The following is a 17403-nucleotide window of genomic DNA, read 5'->3' as shown; positions in this document are numbered from 1 at the left end:
ATTCTCTTCTGCTGGTCATATGATCGCTAGCGCCTGAATCCACATACCATTTTTCCGACTCGTTGATTTCGATGTCCTTTGATTGTACACCAACCAACGCATTTCCTGAGTTGCTCTTATTTTTTTCTTTTTGTTCTTTTAAGAAAATCCGGCATTCACGTTTCCAATGCCCTGGTTTTTTACAATGATTACACTTGCCTGGTTTTTTATCATTGTTCCATTGACTTTCAGAATTGCCAATTTTCGTATGTTTTTCTTTATTTGTTCCATAGGATTTCTTTGCCGAAAATGCACTACTACTTGCAGTATCTCTCTGAGTATCATAACCTTGAGTTTGCCTTGTTTCCTCTACCATGAGTCTAGATGACAAATTTGACAATGTTTTGTCCACATTTGGTATCGAATCCCATGCACTGTAGAAATGTTTGTAATTTTCTGGCAAAGTCATTAGTATCTTAGTCATAAGCATTGAGTCGGATGTTTATTCACCTAACTGCTTTAATTTTCTACTAAGACTCTCCAATTTCGAAATATGAATCGCCATATTGTCATCTGGGTCTTTAACATAGCTGTAGAACTTTTGTTGAATCAATGTTACACTCGAGTCCGACTTTTGTTCATATACACTAAGCAACTTGTCCCACATTTCCTTAGCCGTGTCACAATTCATTATGTACTGCAGTGGTTGTTCATCCACTGACGTGACTATATACTTTTGAGCCTTGTTGTCCGCTTTTTTATATATTGAATAATCTACACCATACCTTTTTCTTGCATCTTCTTTAGTTTCTGAACTTGATTTGTTAAGAACAGGTTTTTTCGAATTTCCGGTCACAACATCAAATATATCGGCTGCAGTCATTATGACTTTTATTTGGAATTTCCATGTTTCCCAATTTTCATTACCTGTTAGTTTATTTATTTTTATAGATTCGTTTTCCATAATAACGAATTATCTGTACACTGTCTGTACACTATAAATGTAATAATAACAAACACAGTTTCTGCGCTTCACACGATCGATGCACTAACACTGCACTGCACTATACTTCACGAATTATTATTGCTGTACACTGTCTGTACACAAACACGCGATTCGTAAATCAATAATTATAGTATCAAACATACACGACTCTATTATAATTACCGTACTACTGGGCCCATAACCTGTTAAAGTACACCAGATATACAGAAGCTAAAGGTAAATAATAATAAGATCGGATATATGTAATAATATAATAATATGTATAATTGAAACGAATAACTATAGTGCTCCGAGGCGTAATATAAAACAACGACTAATTGTCCTACAGACTACTACATAGAGAGAATATGCTAGTTATACAAAATGCCTATTCAGCGTCTGCCGAACTACAGTGTGAATAATTTTACTTATAATCTACATACTATATGGTGTGTTGTTTACATTCAACAATACCTATTATTGAATAACATACAACGATATCAGAATCTTCCCACGAAATACTATCATACCTATTAGTGAATAACACGCATTAATAACCAATATATATATATATATATATACTAAAAAATACCCTAATCGCTTACAAACAATAATAATTAAGTAAATACCTATTATTGAATATCATACAATGATATCAGAATCTTCCCACGAAATACTATCATACCTCGCTCAACCGATTGATAGACCGAGCGTTATACAGTATGCACCACCTGCAGTCAATACACCTCAGGGGAGTATTCAGATTGCACCTCAAATTTTTGTCCCCGATACACCTCCCAGTTGTTCGAGTACATCAACTGACATATCTCTATCCGATGATGATATTTGTATGACAGCTATGGACGAATATGAAGTTAATACAGGTTAGTCTATTTTAAAAATTCGTATAAATCGCATGTTTAATTTATTTAAAAAATTCTTATAAATCATAAGTTTAATTTTAAACTTATCAAGTGGTCTGTGAAGCGATCAATGGTATAATAGTTGGAGTATTCCGGCATTGTATCGATCATTTCACTCGTCGCATCCTATAGGGTAATAGTTGGAGTATTCCGGCATTGCACTGGCTGTCAGATCGTTTGATAGGTTTATTTTTTTAAATTATTTTTTTTCAACACGATTTTATACGATATTTCTTTTAATATATATATATAATATACATATATCATAGGTATAATAATATAGGGAAATTAGTTTTTCATTAGATTTATTTATAAGGATTTATTTATATTTAAGATTCTTATACAACTACGAACGTTAACGGTAAACGTGTATCCACCGCCAACACCACGTCAGCTGCTAAGGCAAAGAAGGCACGCATGAGCTTAGTACAATCCAACGAATTCGTTGAGATTTCATCGTCCGCCAACTGTAAAATCGTTTGGTACTACGCGAAAAATATAAATAATATAACGATTTATTCTGAGTTTCTCCGCTCACTCAAGTCTGAGCTTAAAAATTTGATTAAAGTCAGCGTACAAAAACATGCTATTAAATTCAATCTAAAACTAGAGGCAACTTACAGCAGACCAAATATATTAAATTCATCGGAAAATAGAGCGTTTAAAACAATAGCAGTGGAAATATTTATAGACAGCAATATTTCAGAAATTATAGAAAAGGCGATTGTTAAGTTGTTGGATGAACAAGAGACATATAAATCGCGTGGAAGTGGGTTCACATTAGATTCTATAGACGGGTTATTGGTAACCATATATAGATATACTCCGATGGGTGGATCATCATACATAGCGTTACCAGCGTATATAGATAGAAAACGGGGTACAATTAACCCTTAAAACAATGAACAACAATGTTTTAAGTGGGTGATACTAGCGAGGCATGTGACAGGGCAGGCCGTATGTCGAGTTGGAGAAAATTATACTCAACATGAAGCTAAATACAATTTTAGTAATATCACGTTCCCGACCCCTATATCTGATATTGTAAAATTTGAAAAAAATAACGTCAACGTATCCGTAAATGTTTATGGGTTGGATAAAAAATTTCAGCCACTACGCAAATGTATGACGTATGAAGTGTACCCGCTACGTATTGTTGACGATGAGAAGGCTGACCACTTCGATCTACTATTGGTGACGGATGAAGAAAGCTCTCATTATGTGTATATATCGAATTTTTCCCGACTCATTCGCGCGCAGAAAACTAGACATACAGAGAGAGTTGTGTTCTGTAAGAGATGTTTCACGTCATTCGATAGTCAAAGTTTGAAATTCAAGTTGGGTGGACAGGCGGGACTGCAACAGCATAAGCTGATTTGTGGTGTACAAAAGCCTATATTACCTTTGATGCCGAAAGAGGGTGATTGTCTACAGTTTGAAGCATGGAGAAACACTCAGAGACATCCCATAGTAATATATGCAGATTTCGAGACTATACTGATGAAGACTGACGAAGCGAAGGGGAAAAACACAGAGATAATACATAGACATGAAGCGATGAGTTATGGGCTCATGGTGAAGGCGAGCAATAACGTACCGGTAGAGCTATTAGCGAAACATAACATATCAACAGAACCAATATTATACCGAGGAAGTGAGAGTCGACAGGATGTGGCGAGACATTTTGTTAAAACAGTATCTGAAATAGAATTAAACATAGAAAAATTATTGAAGACGAATATTTCGATAAACATGACTATGAGTGACGTTCAGACTCACGAAGCAGCTACACAGTGCAACCTCTGTCGAATCAAGTTCACATCACCCACAGAAATACAGCATCGTAAGACAGCCGACCATTGCCATCTCTCAGGAAAATATCGTCAAGCTATATGTAACACATGTAATCAAAAACTTCAAACACCAATTTTTGTACCGTGCTACTTCCACAACTTATCGAACTACGACGCGCACCTGATAGTCAAAGAACTTAGTCATGACACCTAAGCCATTAGAGTAATATCGAACAGTGAGGAAAAATACATATCATTCTCTAAATACGTGTCAAATAAATTTTCAATCCGCTTCATAGACACTTTTCGGTTTATGGCATCAGGACTGTCAACTCTAGCCAAAAATCTTGTGACACCGGGTCTAGAGAACTTCAGAGAGACCGCTAAAGTTTTCGATGAAGTCGATATGTCACTCGTGACTCGGAAGGGGATTTACCCGTACGAGTACACGGATGGATGGAAGCGGTTAGATGAAGTAAGACTACCTAGGAAGAAAGAATTTTATAGCACGTTAAATGAGTCGGGAATAAAGGAAGAGGAATATGATCACGCGAAGGCGGTCTGGGACCACTTCGGTTGTAAGACGTTGGGCGAGTACAGTGATTTGTATTTGAAAATCGACGTTTTGTTGTTGGCAGACGTCTTTGAGAATTTTCGCGATGTCTGTATGAAAACGTATAACCTTGATGCCGCTTACTACTTTACCGCACCTGGGCTGAGCTTTGACGCAATGATGAAATTTACAGGTCAAAAGTTGCAGCTGTTGACTGATTATGACATGTTATTGATGTTTGAGGATGGTTAGTATATCAAAATTATTTTTAAAATATATATAATATATATATATATATATATAATCTTATATATATATTTTTATAGGTATTCGTGGTGGATTAGTACAGGCAAGCATGAGGTACGCGAAGGCGAATAATATAAAGACCCCAGACTATGACAAGACTAAGGATAAATCTTGGTTGATATATCAAGACTGTAATTATATTTATATTTTTTATTTTATTTTATTTTCAATCCTAAAATTTAAACTTTATAGGTAATAATCTCTATGGTTGGGCTATGAGTCAGTACATGCCATACGGTAACTTCAACTGGGTTGAATCCAACCTGAACGGACTGAGCAAGATGTCACCAACGTCAGATAAAGGACGAGTATACGAAGTCGATATCTCATACCCACAACACTTACACGATCATCATAACGATCTACCTTTCCTACCACAAAACGGTATACCACCAGGTTCGAAGGTAAAAAAATTGATGGCAACGTTTCAGCAGAAGAGGAATTATATTATTCATTATAGGAACCTGCAGCAGGCAATTGAAAATGGGTTGATAGTTGATAAAGTAAATATTTTTATTTTAAAAGCTTTTATTCATATTTATATATATAAGTATTTTTTTTTTTTTTTTTTTTTTAGGTACATAGAGTTTTAGAGTTCAGTCAGTCTGCATGGTTAGCAGATTACATTAACTTAAACACTGAAATGAGAAAGAAGGCAAAGAATGACTTTGAGAAGGACTTTTTCAAATTAATGAACAACGCAGTATTTGGTATGTCACTTTATTTACTTAATTTTACTATTTTACTATCAGTTTTTTTTTTTTTTCTAGGGAAGACTATGCAATTGAAAAGGAAAGAAATGAAGATGGAGTTAGTGTCGTGTGAGAGACGATTACAAAGACTTATTAATAAAACGACATTTAAGCATACGACTAGGTATAGTGAAAACCTGAACGCTGTCGCACTGGAAAACAAAATAATAAAATTTGATAAACCTATCTATATTGGTAAATAGACTTTTTAATTTTTATAATATACATTATTAATACATTTATTATATATAGGATTTGCTGTACTTGACATCTCCAAGACGATGATGTACGATTATCATTATAATGTTATGAAAAAACATTATACTGATAATATCAAGGTTATGTATACTGACACAGGTAAATATATTTAAACTATCCTCATGCATCTACATAATATAATAATTTAATATCAATATTACAGATTCATTGATATACTTTATTAAAACCGATGATTTTTATAAAGACTTACTTGACAACTCCAACTTGATGGATGACTGGATACGGCGGACTTACCTCCTATCCACCCGTGCTACACTACAGCTAGGAAAAAGGTGCCAGGCTTTTTCTCAGACGAGGTAAAAGGACATACGATGACCGAGTTTTGCGCACTACGTGCAAAATCATACGCGTACAACAAAAATGCAGGAGAAGAGAATGCGGTGAGAGATAAGGACGATAAGGATAAAGTTGATGGAGAAAATATCAAGGCTAAGGGAGTAAGACAGTATGTGGTTAAAAACCATATGACGTTGGAGGAACATAGAAGGTGTTTGTTTGATGAAGGTAGAGTGGAGGCATATAAAGATAATATATCAATCAGATCGTTCAAACACCAGCTCATGACAATAAAAACAAAAAAGTTAACATACAACAATTATGACGACAAGCGAGTGGTATTGATTGATAAAATACATACCTTAGCTCATGGACATTACAGTATAGAATAAGTTATTAAAACTATATACTTTTCAAATTATTTTACCTTTTAATTTTTATAGGGAAGACGAACCTGGAGAAGCTGAGGAGTGGTCAGAACTTGATTTTGAGGTAGATGGTGAAGGACGTAGATGGTTAGATTTTGAAAAAAGTTTTATGAGAGAGCTTCTTCAGTACAGTACTAAATAATCCTACCACTGTTTTTAAAAATATTATATATATATTCAATTTGTAAATAGCACTGTATATATTACTATAATAATTTATATTTACGTTGTATTATATGAATGTAAGCATGTAATTGATAAATTATTAAGATTGATTAATGCAAAAGCCATATAGTTACCTATATATATATATATATATATATACATTTATATTTATTTATTGTACACTTTTTTTCCTATATAAATGTTTCAGATAGGAATCATTGTATTTAATTAAAATATAAATAAAAAAGCAATGTTAACGTATAATATTATTATGTTTATTAAATATAATATATACAATCTCTTTTTTTTTTTTTTACGAATTATTTATATACCATTTTCTTATAGCAAATACTTTATAGAATGTACATTGTTTTGGATTAAATTCCATATGAAAAATACAACAAGGTAGAGTTTCATCGTTACAAATTTGATCCAATCGAGGGTAGCCCAAGTCTTCGATGTTAATGAGTGCAATGTGTGGAATATAGTTCATAAGAAGTTGTTTTTTCTGCTCACCCTTCACGTAAATGCACTCGAATTTCAACGAATTCAATATCCTCCCGAGTTCCTCGTACTCGACATCGCCATATTCCAGAGATAGTTGATGATAATTATGCTCCAACCACTTGTTAGTTTTTCGACTCTTGTTGTCCTGCATAGTTTTTGAATTTTTAAAAATCCAATGTTGAGTTGCCCATGTTTCTGTGTCGATTATAGACATTTCTTTAATAAAATATTTATTTTTTACTCCAAGAACGCATTGAATGTCTATGATGGCCGAACACATTATGACTTGTCTTTATAATGAGATTCAATAGAACTTATTATGTCAGGTAATATTTTTCTCAATTCAATACACATATAGTTTATCAAAACTCCAATACTTTTCACGTGCTCTGCAACTTCTATAGACGATAGTTGTATCGTTTTTATTTGTTCTTCCTGCACATGAATGGATTTATAATTTTCTTCAAGTAAATGCTCGATTTGATCAAATTTATGTGTATATGTTTTGAAAGACTGCTCGATATTTGTTACAATGTTTTTAGTATCACTCGATTGAGAACTACCAAACACGTTCATAGCTAAAGTACGACTGACACTATTTCTTAACATCACATGCATTTATCCAACTATTATGTGTATTATCAAATCCTAACCACTTGACATATATTTGTTTTCCCTTCCAACGTATAATTTTTTCGATTAAATATTCGTTTGGGAAATTGGTCTTGTATATTTCTTCAGAGTAAAAACATCCGGATATAGGTTTACCCATATAATCTTGTAATTGATAAGTAACGGGTAATGTATTATTTAATTTGATAACTTTGAATATTTCCGTAGACCAGTTTGGTAGATAACCTTTTGTAAACACGCCTTTTTGTGTACTGATACGAACGTTATCGCCGACTTTGAATTTAATTTTTACATTATTAATTTTACACTGTTTTATTACCACTGATGCGGGGTCGGAATCTGCCTGTACTGGTGTCATTCCTATAGTCCTATGTCGTGAATTATTGTATTCGTCAAGCAACTTTGGTAAAATTGAAACCCATTCGTGTGAATCACGTGCAGTGAACTCTCTATACATTTTTTGTTTCAGAGTACGGTTGAATCTTTCTACTATACTCGCTTTTAGAATACTGAAAGTTGAATATTTGTGTATGTTATACTTGGTCATTAAAGCGTCAAAAGTAGTGTTATAAAATTCTTTTCCGTTATCGAGTTGTAAAAGTTTTGGTGAACGAACAAGTAATATTGTAGCCATCGCACTAGTAACTTCTTTACCCGATTTTGTCTTTAATGGTATTGCCCAAGAAAGTTTTGTAAAACAGTCAATAATACATAAAATGTACTTAAATCCACCATTTTTCTTTGAATATGGTATCATTTCAACCAAGTCAGCTTGCCATAAATCATTTTTTCCATAAACGATAACTCTACGCCTAGTGAAATTTTTCCTTGCTGGCTTGTGAAGTTCGTTGGCGATTTCCTGTTTAGACATTTGGAATTCGTTTTATTAATCCAGCCTCACGTAATTCTTCGAAAATCGAAATTATTTCGTTAGAGACACCTGTATTACCGGCTGATGTTGACGCAAGAAGTAAACGTAATCGATCGACCAACTCGTTTGGATTATCCCAATATACTAGGTTATTTTTCTGTAATTTCATGGACAGCCCGCCACCCGAGGGAAATAATTTCCTGATAACTGTAGAATATTTAGAGCTACCCTTTTTTATTTTTTTTCCGTTTGTAGTTAAATGTACCGATGTTTGAATTAATATAGATTTATATATAGCTAAATCGTTGTCAGTATAAACAAGTGGATTTTTCAAAAATAATAACTGTGTAAGACCTGATGTTGATGGGTAAACAGTACCATCAATAAGTATAGTGTTTTCAATGAATTTTACTTCTTTATCACCCAAGATAATATAGCCGTTTGGAAGTTTTTTCGGACCATAGATTTTATCCAAGTCTGTAGACTGAAGCCAATTTTCAATTTCTTGTTGATAGTCGTTAGCAAATGAGTTTTTCGATTTATCGTTATTATTTTCTTTGATCAACGATAATCCGGGTTTATTTGATATTTTAGTTAAAGGATCGATAATTGGTTTTAATGTCTGTGTCATTAATTGTTGAACATTATCTGACCCGGTTTTTAATGCAATATATTTACGTTTGATACTTTCCTTAGCTTTAACTAGCTCATCTAAAACAGTAGTTGATTCTGTCATGACTACGTTTTGAATGACACATTTTTATTATTTGTAACGTGTTATATAACTACATAAGTATCAAACCCAAAACGATAACGTCCGTTATCACGATCGCTATCTTTACAAATAACGACAAATGTAAACCTATCGCGGTTCCAACATGTTACACAAAACTGTTTAAATTGCATATATGACATATCCCCAGAACAGTGCTCGTTATACACGTGTCTTAAATTGGTTTCATCTTGTTTGAACAATACTTTTAAATTTGCATTATCACGTATCAACTGTTTAGGTACTTTAGAATAACTCTGAGCCAGATAAAATATATCTATTTTATTATGACCACCTCGAGAGAAATATTCTCTTATTACTTGTTGCTGTTCCCCGATAACATCATCCAAGATAAAAATTGAATTTGATAAGACTTTTTTAGGTGGAATTACTTTGTCATTCTCGAAAAAGTAAAAATATTGATACCGTCAATACTATCAATAATACGTTTTAATAGTTTATATTTTGGTTGTTCAAGCGTTTTAGAGTATATATAAACGTTTTCAAATCGTAAACCGTTTTCATCGACTAGTAGAAAAAATATAAGATTGATTTTACCACATCCCAAGCTCCCGACTACTAACGACCTTATCGTATTTGGGAAAAGCTCGCCGTGTCTCAACTGTATAGTATCTGGGGTATCAATGTTATAAATTCGAAGTTTTTTCTCTTGCTCGATAAAGCGCATTTTTAAAAAGAAAAATTTTTCACTATAAATACAGATGCTATGTTAGTGAGAGCGTCACACGATGTCTCACGTTCGTAAGCGGAACAATAATAAGGGGTCCGGTCTTATTAACTCTGTTATAAATCATTTACCCGTGGAATTAAATTTACCAGGCTACAGGTAAGTCATTGTAATATATTATTAAAATCTCAACTAAATTATATATTTATGTTATAGATTAGCTGGTCCTGGAACCAAATTAAAAGAAAGATTAGCACGTGGAGAACATGGAATAAACCGTCTTGACGAGTTGGCCAGAGCTCACGATATCGCATACGAAGAAAGTAATTCGCTAACTGATAGGCATAGAGCAGACGAAATATTGGAAAATCAAGCGTGGGAGGTGTTTAAATCTAAAAACACTGGTATCAAGGAAAAAGCTGCGTCTTGGCTAGTTACTACAGCCATGAAGGTCAAACGTAAGATGGGCGCTGGATGCGGATTTAAACAAATCGTTTCAGCTGCTAAAAATTCAATCAAAAATAAAATGAATGAAAATAATATAACTAAATTAGTAAAAACATGTCTGTCAGCTGCGAAAAAATCTAAAAAATCTAAAAATAAGAAGACTAAAACTCCAAGAATTATACCAATACCAAAAAAGGGTGGTGTTTTACCGTTAATACCTATTTTTGCTGGTTTATCTGCATTAGGCGCACTTACCGGTGGTGTTGGTAATATAGTAAAAGTCGTGAATGAATTAAATTCTGGTAAAAACACTCCTATTCATTTAGGTAAAGGTCTATATCTAGCACCTCATAAAGGTAGTTCTTATAAAATCGTAAAAGGTGAAGGTTTATACCTAGCACCATACAAGGGCGGATCAGTCAAGAAATCAAGAAAATCTTCAAAAAACTAATTGTCACGTTACCCGATAGAGCGTTGTACGATTATGAGATTATAAAATACGCTGTTTTGTTGAAAATACCTCATTTCATCGGTGTATTTTCTAGAGACAAGTTGCCACAATGTATCAAAAATCAAGAGTCAGCTGTAGTTAATTTAGACAGTGAAATCGGTACAGGTACTCATTGGGTAGCGTATAAGAAAATCGGAAAACAAGTTAAATATTTTGACAGCTACGGAAACATACCCCCTCCGTTAGAATTACAGAAATATTTTAACGGATACAATATTGAATATAATTACGAACGATATCAAAAATATAATACAATAAACTGTGGGCACTTGTGTTTAAAATTTTTATCATGTATACTATAACTTTAACCGGCAACTCAAGCGAATTATCATGCAGACTTTTTCCCACCTATAGAAGTAAGTAAAAATGCAAAAATCGGACTGTTAGGTTTTCAAACGAATAATTCTATACCTAATGTAAACGACAAGTGCAATAAACTAGGTTTCGTATATAATAATCTCGATGTACGTGTAAGCACTAGTTACACAATACCTACAGGCTCTTACGAGTTGAAAGAAATTGAGGCGGCAATAAAACGTGCATTAACCAAGTCAGATATTTTATTCGTATTGAGAGCAGATAATAATACATTAAAATGTTCAATGTTTTGCAGTGAAACTGTAGATTTTTCCATGTCTAATAGTATTGGGCAGTTGTTAGGGTTTAAAAATGGTAAATATGATGCTAATATCAATCACGAATCAGATACGTTGGTTAATATTACCAAAACAAACTGTATATATATCGATTCAAATCTGGTTATGGGTTCATTCGTCAATGGTAAGCAGTGTCAAACAATACATGAGTTTTATCCGAATGTACCTCCAGGCTATAAAATAATAGAGGTTTCAACACATTTGGTGTTTTATTCTCTCAATGCTATATCTATAACGCATGCAAGTATAATTTTAAAAAATCAAGATAATGAGTTGATTGATCTACGAGGTGAACCAGTATCAATACGATTATTAATTCAAGACTCGTGATGGGCTTACAATTTTATAATATAAATACGAATGCATATGTAAAACCTGTTAGTCGTGTTAGAAACACTATCAAGGTAACAACTCCTAAGAAGAAATACTCTAAACGTAAACTAGTTGAACATAGTCTAACACCAGAAAATTTGGCTTTTCTACGCTCGCTAAACGCTATTTAATATGGATGATATGTATTTAGATGTCACGGCTGAATACACCGATGATTGTAAAATAACTCAAATTGAATATCATTCATTTTTACCTTATTCAACATCTGCCCTCTCCAATAACGATGAAGTACGTATTGCTTTACATAACACAGAGTCTTATACTTTACCATGTGAGAGTTATATTTACATCGAGGGTACAATAACCAAACCTACAGAAATAACTGAAGAAATTAGATTTATAAACAATGGACTGTCATTTCTTTTCTCTGAAATGAAATATGAAATAAACGGTACTCAAATTCAAAAACTTGTTAACCCAGGTATTTCGACTACATTAAAAGGATATTGTTCGTATAATAAATCAAATATTATATCGCATCATAACGCTGCCTGGGATAGTGATATTAAAAATGCCAATAAAGATTTTATCGACAGCGGTAATTTTAACGGGTGTATTAATCTTAAAGATTTGTTTGGTTTTTGTGAAGATTATAAACGTATTTTAATAAACTGTAATCAACAACTTATATTAAATAGAGCATCGATCGATATGAATGCTGTTAAACAGTTTAAAAATAATGAAATAGTAGACGCTCCTAAACTAAAAGACGTTAAAATAAACATAACAAAAATATTGTGGAGAATGCCTATAGTGAAAGTGAGTGATAGAGAAAAAATACGACTGTTGAAAGTAATCAACAATCAGAAACCTCTAACATGTGCGTTTAGATCGTGGGAACTGTGTGAATATCCGTTTTTACCTCAAAACACTTCGCATTCGTGGAAAGTAAAGACATCTAACAAATTAGAAAACCCTAGATATGTCATAATCGGTTTTCAAACCGATAGGAAAAATAGCTCGAGTAAAGCAATGTCATTTTTCGATCATTGTAAAATTAAAAACGTAAAGGTCTATTTAAACTCTGAAGTATTCCCATATGAAGATTTCCAAAGCGACTTTACTAAGAACAAGATGGCTACATTATATCACGCATATACCGAGTTCCAGAAATCATACTATGGTTATAACGATGTGACACCTCTATTGAACCGTTCGGATTTCAAAAATCTTTCTCCAATTATTGTTGTCGACATGAGTCGGCAGAACGACAACGTGAAAATGTCAACCGTAGACCTCAGGATTGAACTTGAAGTTGATGAAGCGTTCTCATCTGCTACTTCAGCATATTGTTTAATATTACATGATCAAATTATAACTTATAATCCATTTAATGGAGAAGTAAGAACCTTGTAAATATTTATTGTAAACCTTAATATTAATAAATAAAAATACTTTTTTTATATATCATGCTTATTTTTATTCTACATATTATCTAAATTATTTAACTTTTATAAATATTATAATAATCTACGCTTTACATTACGCAATGGTGCTGGGTGTTGAGCGCTCCGTTTTTTTTTTGCGGACTTGTTAAAGAATGATGGTGAGGGTGGAGGTGAATGAACGAAAACAGTTGGACCATCGTTCTCGTCAACTGCAACACTCGTTGACAAAGGTTGTATATATCTAGGTGTAATAAACCACGGAGGGTACTGTCCACAGTTATCCGAATCGTACCCATCGGATGTTAATGGTAGACTGTTACTAAATCCATTGTTCTCTACGATAGGCTAAACAAAATAATAATTTATATAAATATATTATATGAGATGAAGGCGGCGTATTGCGTATGTTAATAGATACAATATTGTTTTTATTTGAAGACAGATATTTTATAAATTACCTTAGCTAGAATAGATATATCATCATTTTTCTGTATACTTGATATTTCGTTGTCTGAAGAATAGTTTGGCGATATCGGTGAATACTTGTACTGTACTGTAAAAAGTTTGTGATTAAATATATATGATTGTTTATAATATTACATTTATGTATTACCTTAACTAAATTATTGTCATTCTCTAACGGATTGATTTCGTCGCATGCATTGATTTTTTCTTCTAATCTACTCATTTCATCATTTACTAGTGAATAGCTAGGTGACAAAGATGACAGGCGTCTGAAATTCTTATCATATAGCTAAAATAAAAAAATAAATGTTATTTTATATACGTATTAATATATTAATAAATTATTACTTTAGGGTTTTGTGCGTTCCATTGATCCATACAAAGTATAGCTAATTGTACAGTAGCAAACATTTTAATTTGACTTAAGCTCGGTGTAGCCATACTCTGTCTGATTTCTACGTTACGAATGAAATTTTCCATTTCTTCCAAATTTTTTGGTTGTAAATCCACTCGTAAGCACTTTTCAGTTATATATTTACAGTATTCGTCCATTTGTCTCATAATTTTTGGCTTTATGTTTAACTCTTTTTCATTAATATTCTCAGTAATACACCATTCTAATTCCTGAAGTCTTATTAAATCTTTACGATTTAGTAAGACTCTGCATCCGTCAATATCTTTAGATTCAATTACTAGGACGTTTGAACCACTATAAACCATAGTTTATATTTTATAAGAATCGGTATCCAGAAATATCATACGTTTATATAATTGTGGAATGTTCAGTATAAAAGATAAGATATTACCCATAAGCAAGAATATACGTCTTAAAAAATCTATACTAATTTAAACATAACGTGATGATGTTAATAAATGAACAACTGTTTGAAATTGTTCTGTTGGATCGATACCGATAAATATAAATTTTCGACCTGTAAAATCTAACGCGTAGGATGTAGACTCAATGAGTTCGGTCGGAGCTGATGGCGGCACATAAGTGAAGGCTCTCTTCTTCTCGTTGTATAAGATAGCATTATCTACGATTGAACCGGCCATATTATAATTTAATTTAAAACTTGTAAAAACACTGAACACTGAAAAATTATAGAAATAATAAACACTAGACAATATTATAAGACTTGGAAAACTATAAGCTCAGAACAATTTATAAGACTGTTCGAAACGTAGATGAGAATTACAAGTGTGTAAGACTAAGAACAGACTGAATGAATGTCGGCTCTTGCAGAGCCAAGTGCCTTTCGATGAGTTCATTATTGGGTAGGAGATATATTATTGTTGTTGATAAGTATAAAATCTAAGAGTCTAACGTAGTACATTGTACCTATAGTTTAGATTGGATATTAATATGTTATTCACTAATAAGTAATTAAATTGTTGTTGTTGAGTATATGTTATTAACTAATAGGTATGATAGTATTTCGTGGGAAGGTACAAATATCTTTATGTATATCAGTAATTAATATGTTAATCTGCAATAATATTAATTTTATCTTCTTGTTATTAACTAATAGGTATGATAGTATTTCGTGGGAAGATTCTGATATCGTTGTATGTTATTCAATAATAGGTATTTACTTAATTTTTATTGTTTGTAAGCGATTAGGGTATTTTTTAGTATATATATATATATATTGGTTATTAGACCAGTAGGGCTATGATGAGGTGATGAAGGGTAAATATACGTCACACACGTAGCGGATCAGGCGGCGGGCTGGGAGGTCGTATGGGTCGCATGGGTCGTTGTTTTAATTAAATATGTAATTGATAACTCGTATCAGGTGATAGTAATAAAAAATATAAGTACATAATTTATATTATGTTGATCACTTAACGGATAGGAAGTTGGTGGGGTAAATATACGTCACACACGTAGCGGATCAGGCGGCGGGCTGGGAGGTCGTATGGGTCGCATGGGTCGTTGTTTTAATTAAATATGTAATTGATAACTCGTATCAGGTGATAGTAATAAAAAAATATAAGTACATAATTTATATTATGTTGATCACTTAACGGATAGGAAGTTGGTGGGGTAAATATACGTCACACACGTAGCGGATCAAGCGGCGGGCCGGGAGGTCGTATGGCTCGCATGGGATGCATGGGACGCATGGGTTGCCATCAGAACATACTAATATATATATACTACTTACCTGGACTGTAAAAATTTGGACCACACACTTACATATATATTATAATGTATCAGTTTTAAGGGAGTATGAATAGGCCATAAATATTAATCATTAATGTTTTTCGGGATAGGTACATGCATAAAGGCTGTATCCCATTAGCGCAAAATATAACCCAAATACAACCCATAGGCGCAAAAACAATATCTTTTTTTAACTAACCATAAGCGCAAATACATTTTACAAAAGTAAGGTGTGTTTTATCAATATCAGTTGTTAATCAAGCTTTTACAGTAGTAATATCAAAATTAATTAAAAAAAATTTTAAATTAAAATTACATATTATTAGTTATTACTTATTAGTATAAGTTTGAACTTTGAAGCCCAAAGTTTTTAAATAATCCAACCGGGAAATTTTTTTTTATTTACAAGTTCCATGCTTTTATATTAGAGGTGACTTTAGAACTGTGATTTATAGTTGTTCGTCCGTTTAATTGAATTTTTTAATAAAATTCTGCCTGGTGTTCTTTAAACATTTCGATAAAATTATAAACTAATGGATGTGAAACTTGTAGTGTAACGAGTATAATATCGTATCAAGTAATACAATTTATTTTTGCGCTTTTATTCTACTACTAATATACAAAAGCGCAAAACAAATTTGCATTTTTGTTTGATCGAAAAAAATAGACGATTTGAGCTTTTGGGTTTCGCCGATTCAAAAACCTATAATTGTTAGCCTTAAACCGGAAAATTAAATCGATCAAAAGAAAAACATTCGTAGTTCAAATTAAAGATTAAAAAAGTAAATATTATAAGGTAAGATTATAGGTGTTTTAAATACATAGAGCGCATAATATTAATATATATAAAATAAATAAATACCTATATTTATTTTTCAAGTACCTACCTATTTTAGATGACCTAAATTTATTTTAAATTTTACAATTCTTTAGATCTTGTACAAAGATTTTGTTGAATTGTGTAGTTTCATAAGTCCATTTTAAGCATTTGGGGAAAATAGTTTTTAAAAGCTTACAAATCAATCAAAAAAACTCCAAAATTTTCATAAAGTTATAGGATAACATATTTTATGTTTATTAAGTATAATTTTACATGACTTCTAATTTATGTAAGCAAGATTTGCTTGTTTCACCTCCACATTACAATTAATCGATATGCTAGGCGCAATTTGAATGTACCTATCTTATTTTAATTTTAAACAAAAATGTATACATACTCGTGTCAAATTTAGTTTATTTAAATTTATAACTCTAAGTTATATTTATTTAACAAGGTATTTTTAACAAATAACGTTTTAATCTACCACATAATGTCTATTACTTTATAAATTATAAGTTATATTAGCGGGCCACATAAAATTGCTATGAGCGCCACATGCTGCGTCCAGGGTAAGTGGCCCTAGTCCCTTTCATTGTGTTAAAAATAAAAAAATATACTTTAAACGTTTCAAGTACTTATCTGA

General features: G+C 32.3%; 2 protein-coding genes and 1 pseudogene across 2 annotated transcripts; 2 read left to right on the top strand and 1 right to left on the bottom strand.

Moving 5' to 3' along the window:
- The first annotated feature begins 233 nt into the window (after positions 1–233).
- LOC113558424 lies at positions 234–6479 on the top strand. Its single transcript, XM_026963881.1, is given in 10 exon segments — positions 234–1848; positions 2222–4480; positions 4560–4670; positions 4732–5042; positions 5117–5249; positions 5310–5486; positions 5544–5648; positions 5713–5781; positions 5784–6227; positions 6290–6479. Coding segments are annotated over 9 exon segments (1890 nt in total). The 5' UTR covers positions 234–1848; positions 2222–3993; the 3' UTR covers positions 6343–6479.
- A 5549-nt stretch (positions 6480–12028) lies between these two features.
- On the top strand, positions 12029–13273 carry LOC113557771. Its single transcript, XM_026963325.1, has 2 exons — positions 12029–12489; positions 12556–13273. The coding sequence occupies exons 1-2, from the start codon at positions 12029–12031 to the stop codon at positions 13271–13273; spliced, it is 1179 nt and encodes a 392-aa protein (XP_026819126.1).
- A 104-nt stretch (positions 13274–13377) lies between these two features.
- Positions 13378–15049, bottom strand: LOC113558809 (annotated as a pseudogene).
- Between the last annotated feature and the right edge of the window lie 2354 nt (positions 15050–17403).

The sequence above is a fragment of the Rhopalosiphum maidis genome, chromosome 3, assembly GCF_003676215.2.
Source record: "Rhopalosiphum maidis isolate BTI-1 chromosome 3, ASM367621v3, whole genome shotgun sequence".
NCBI lineage: Eukaryota > Metazoa > Arthropoda > Insecta > Hemiptera > Aphididae > Rhopalosiphum > Rhopalosiphum maidis.
Note: the sequence above shows the minus strand (reverse complement) of the source record. Positions and strands in the feature narration are given on the sequence as shown.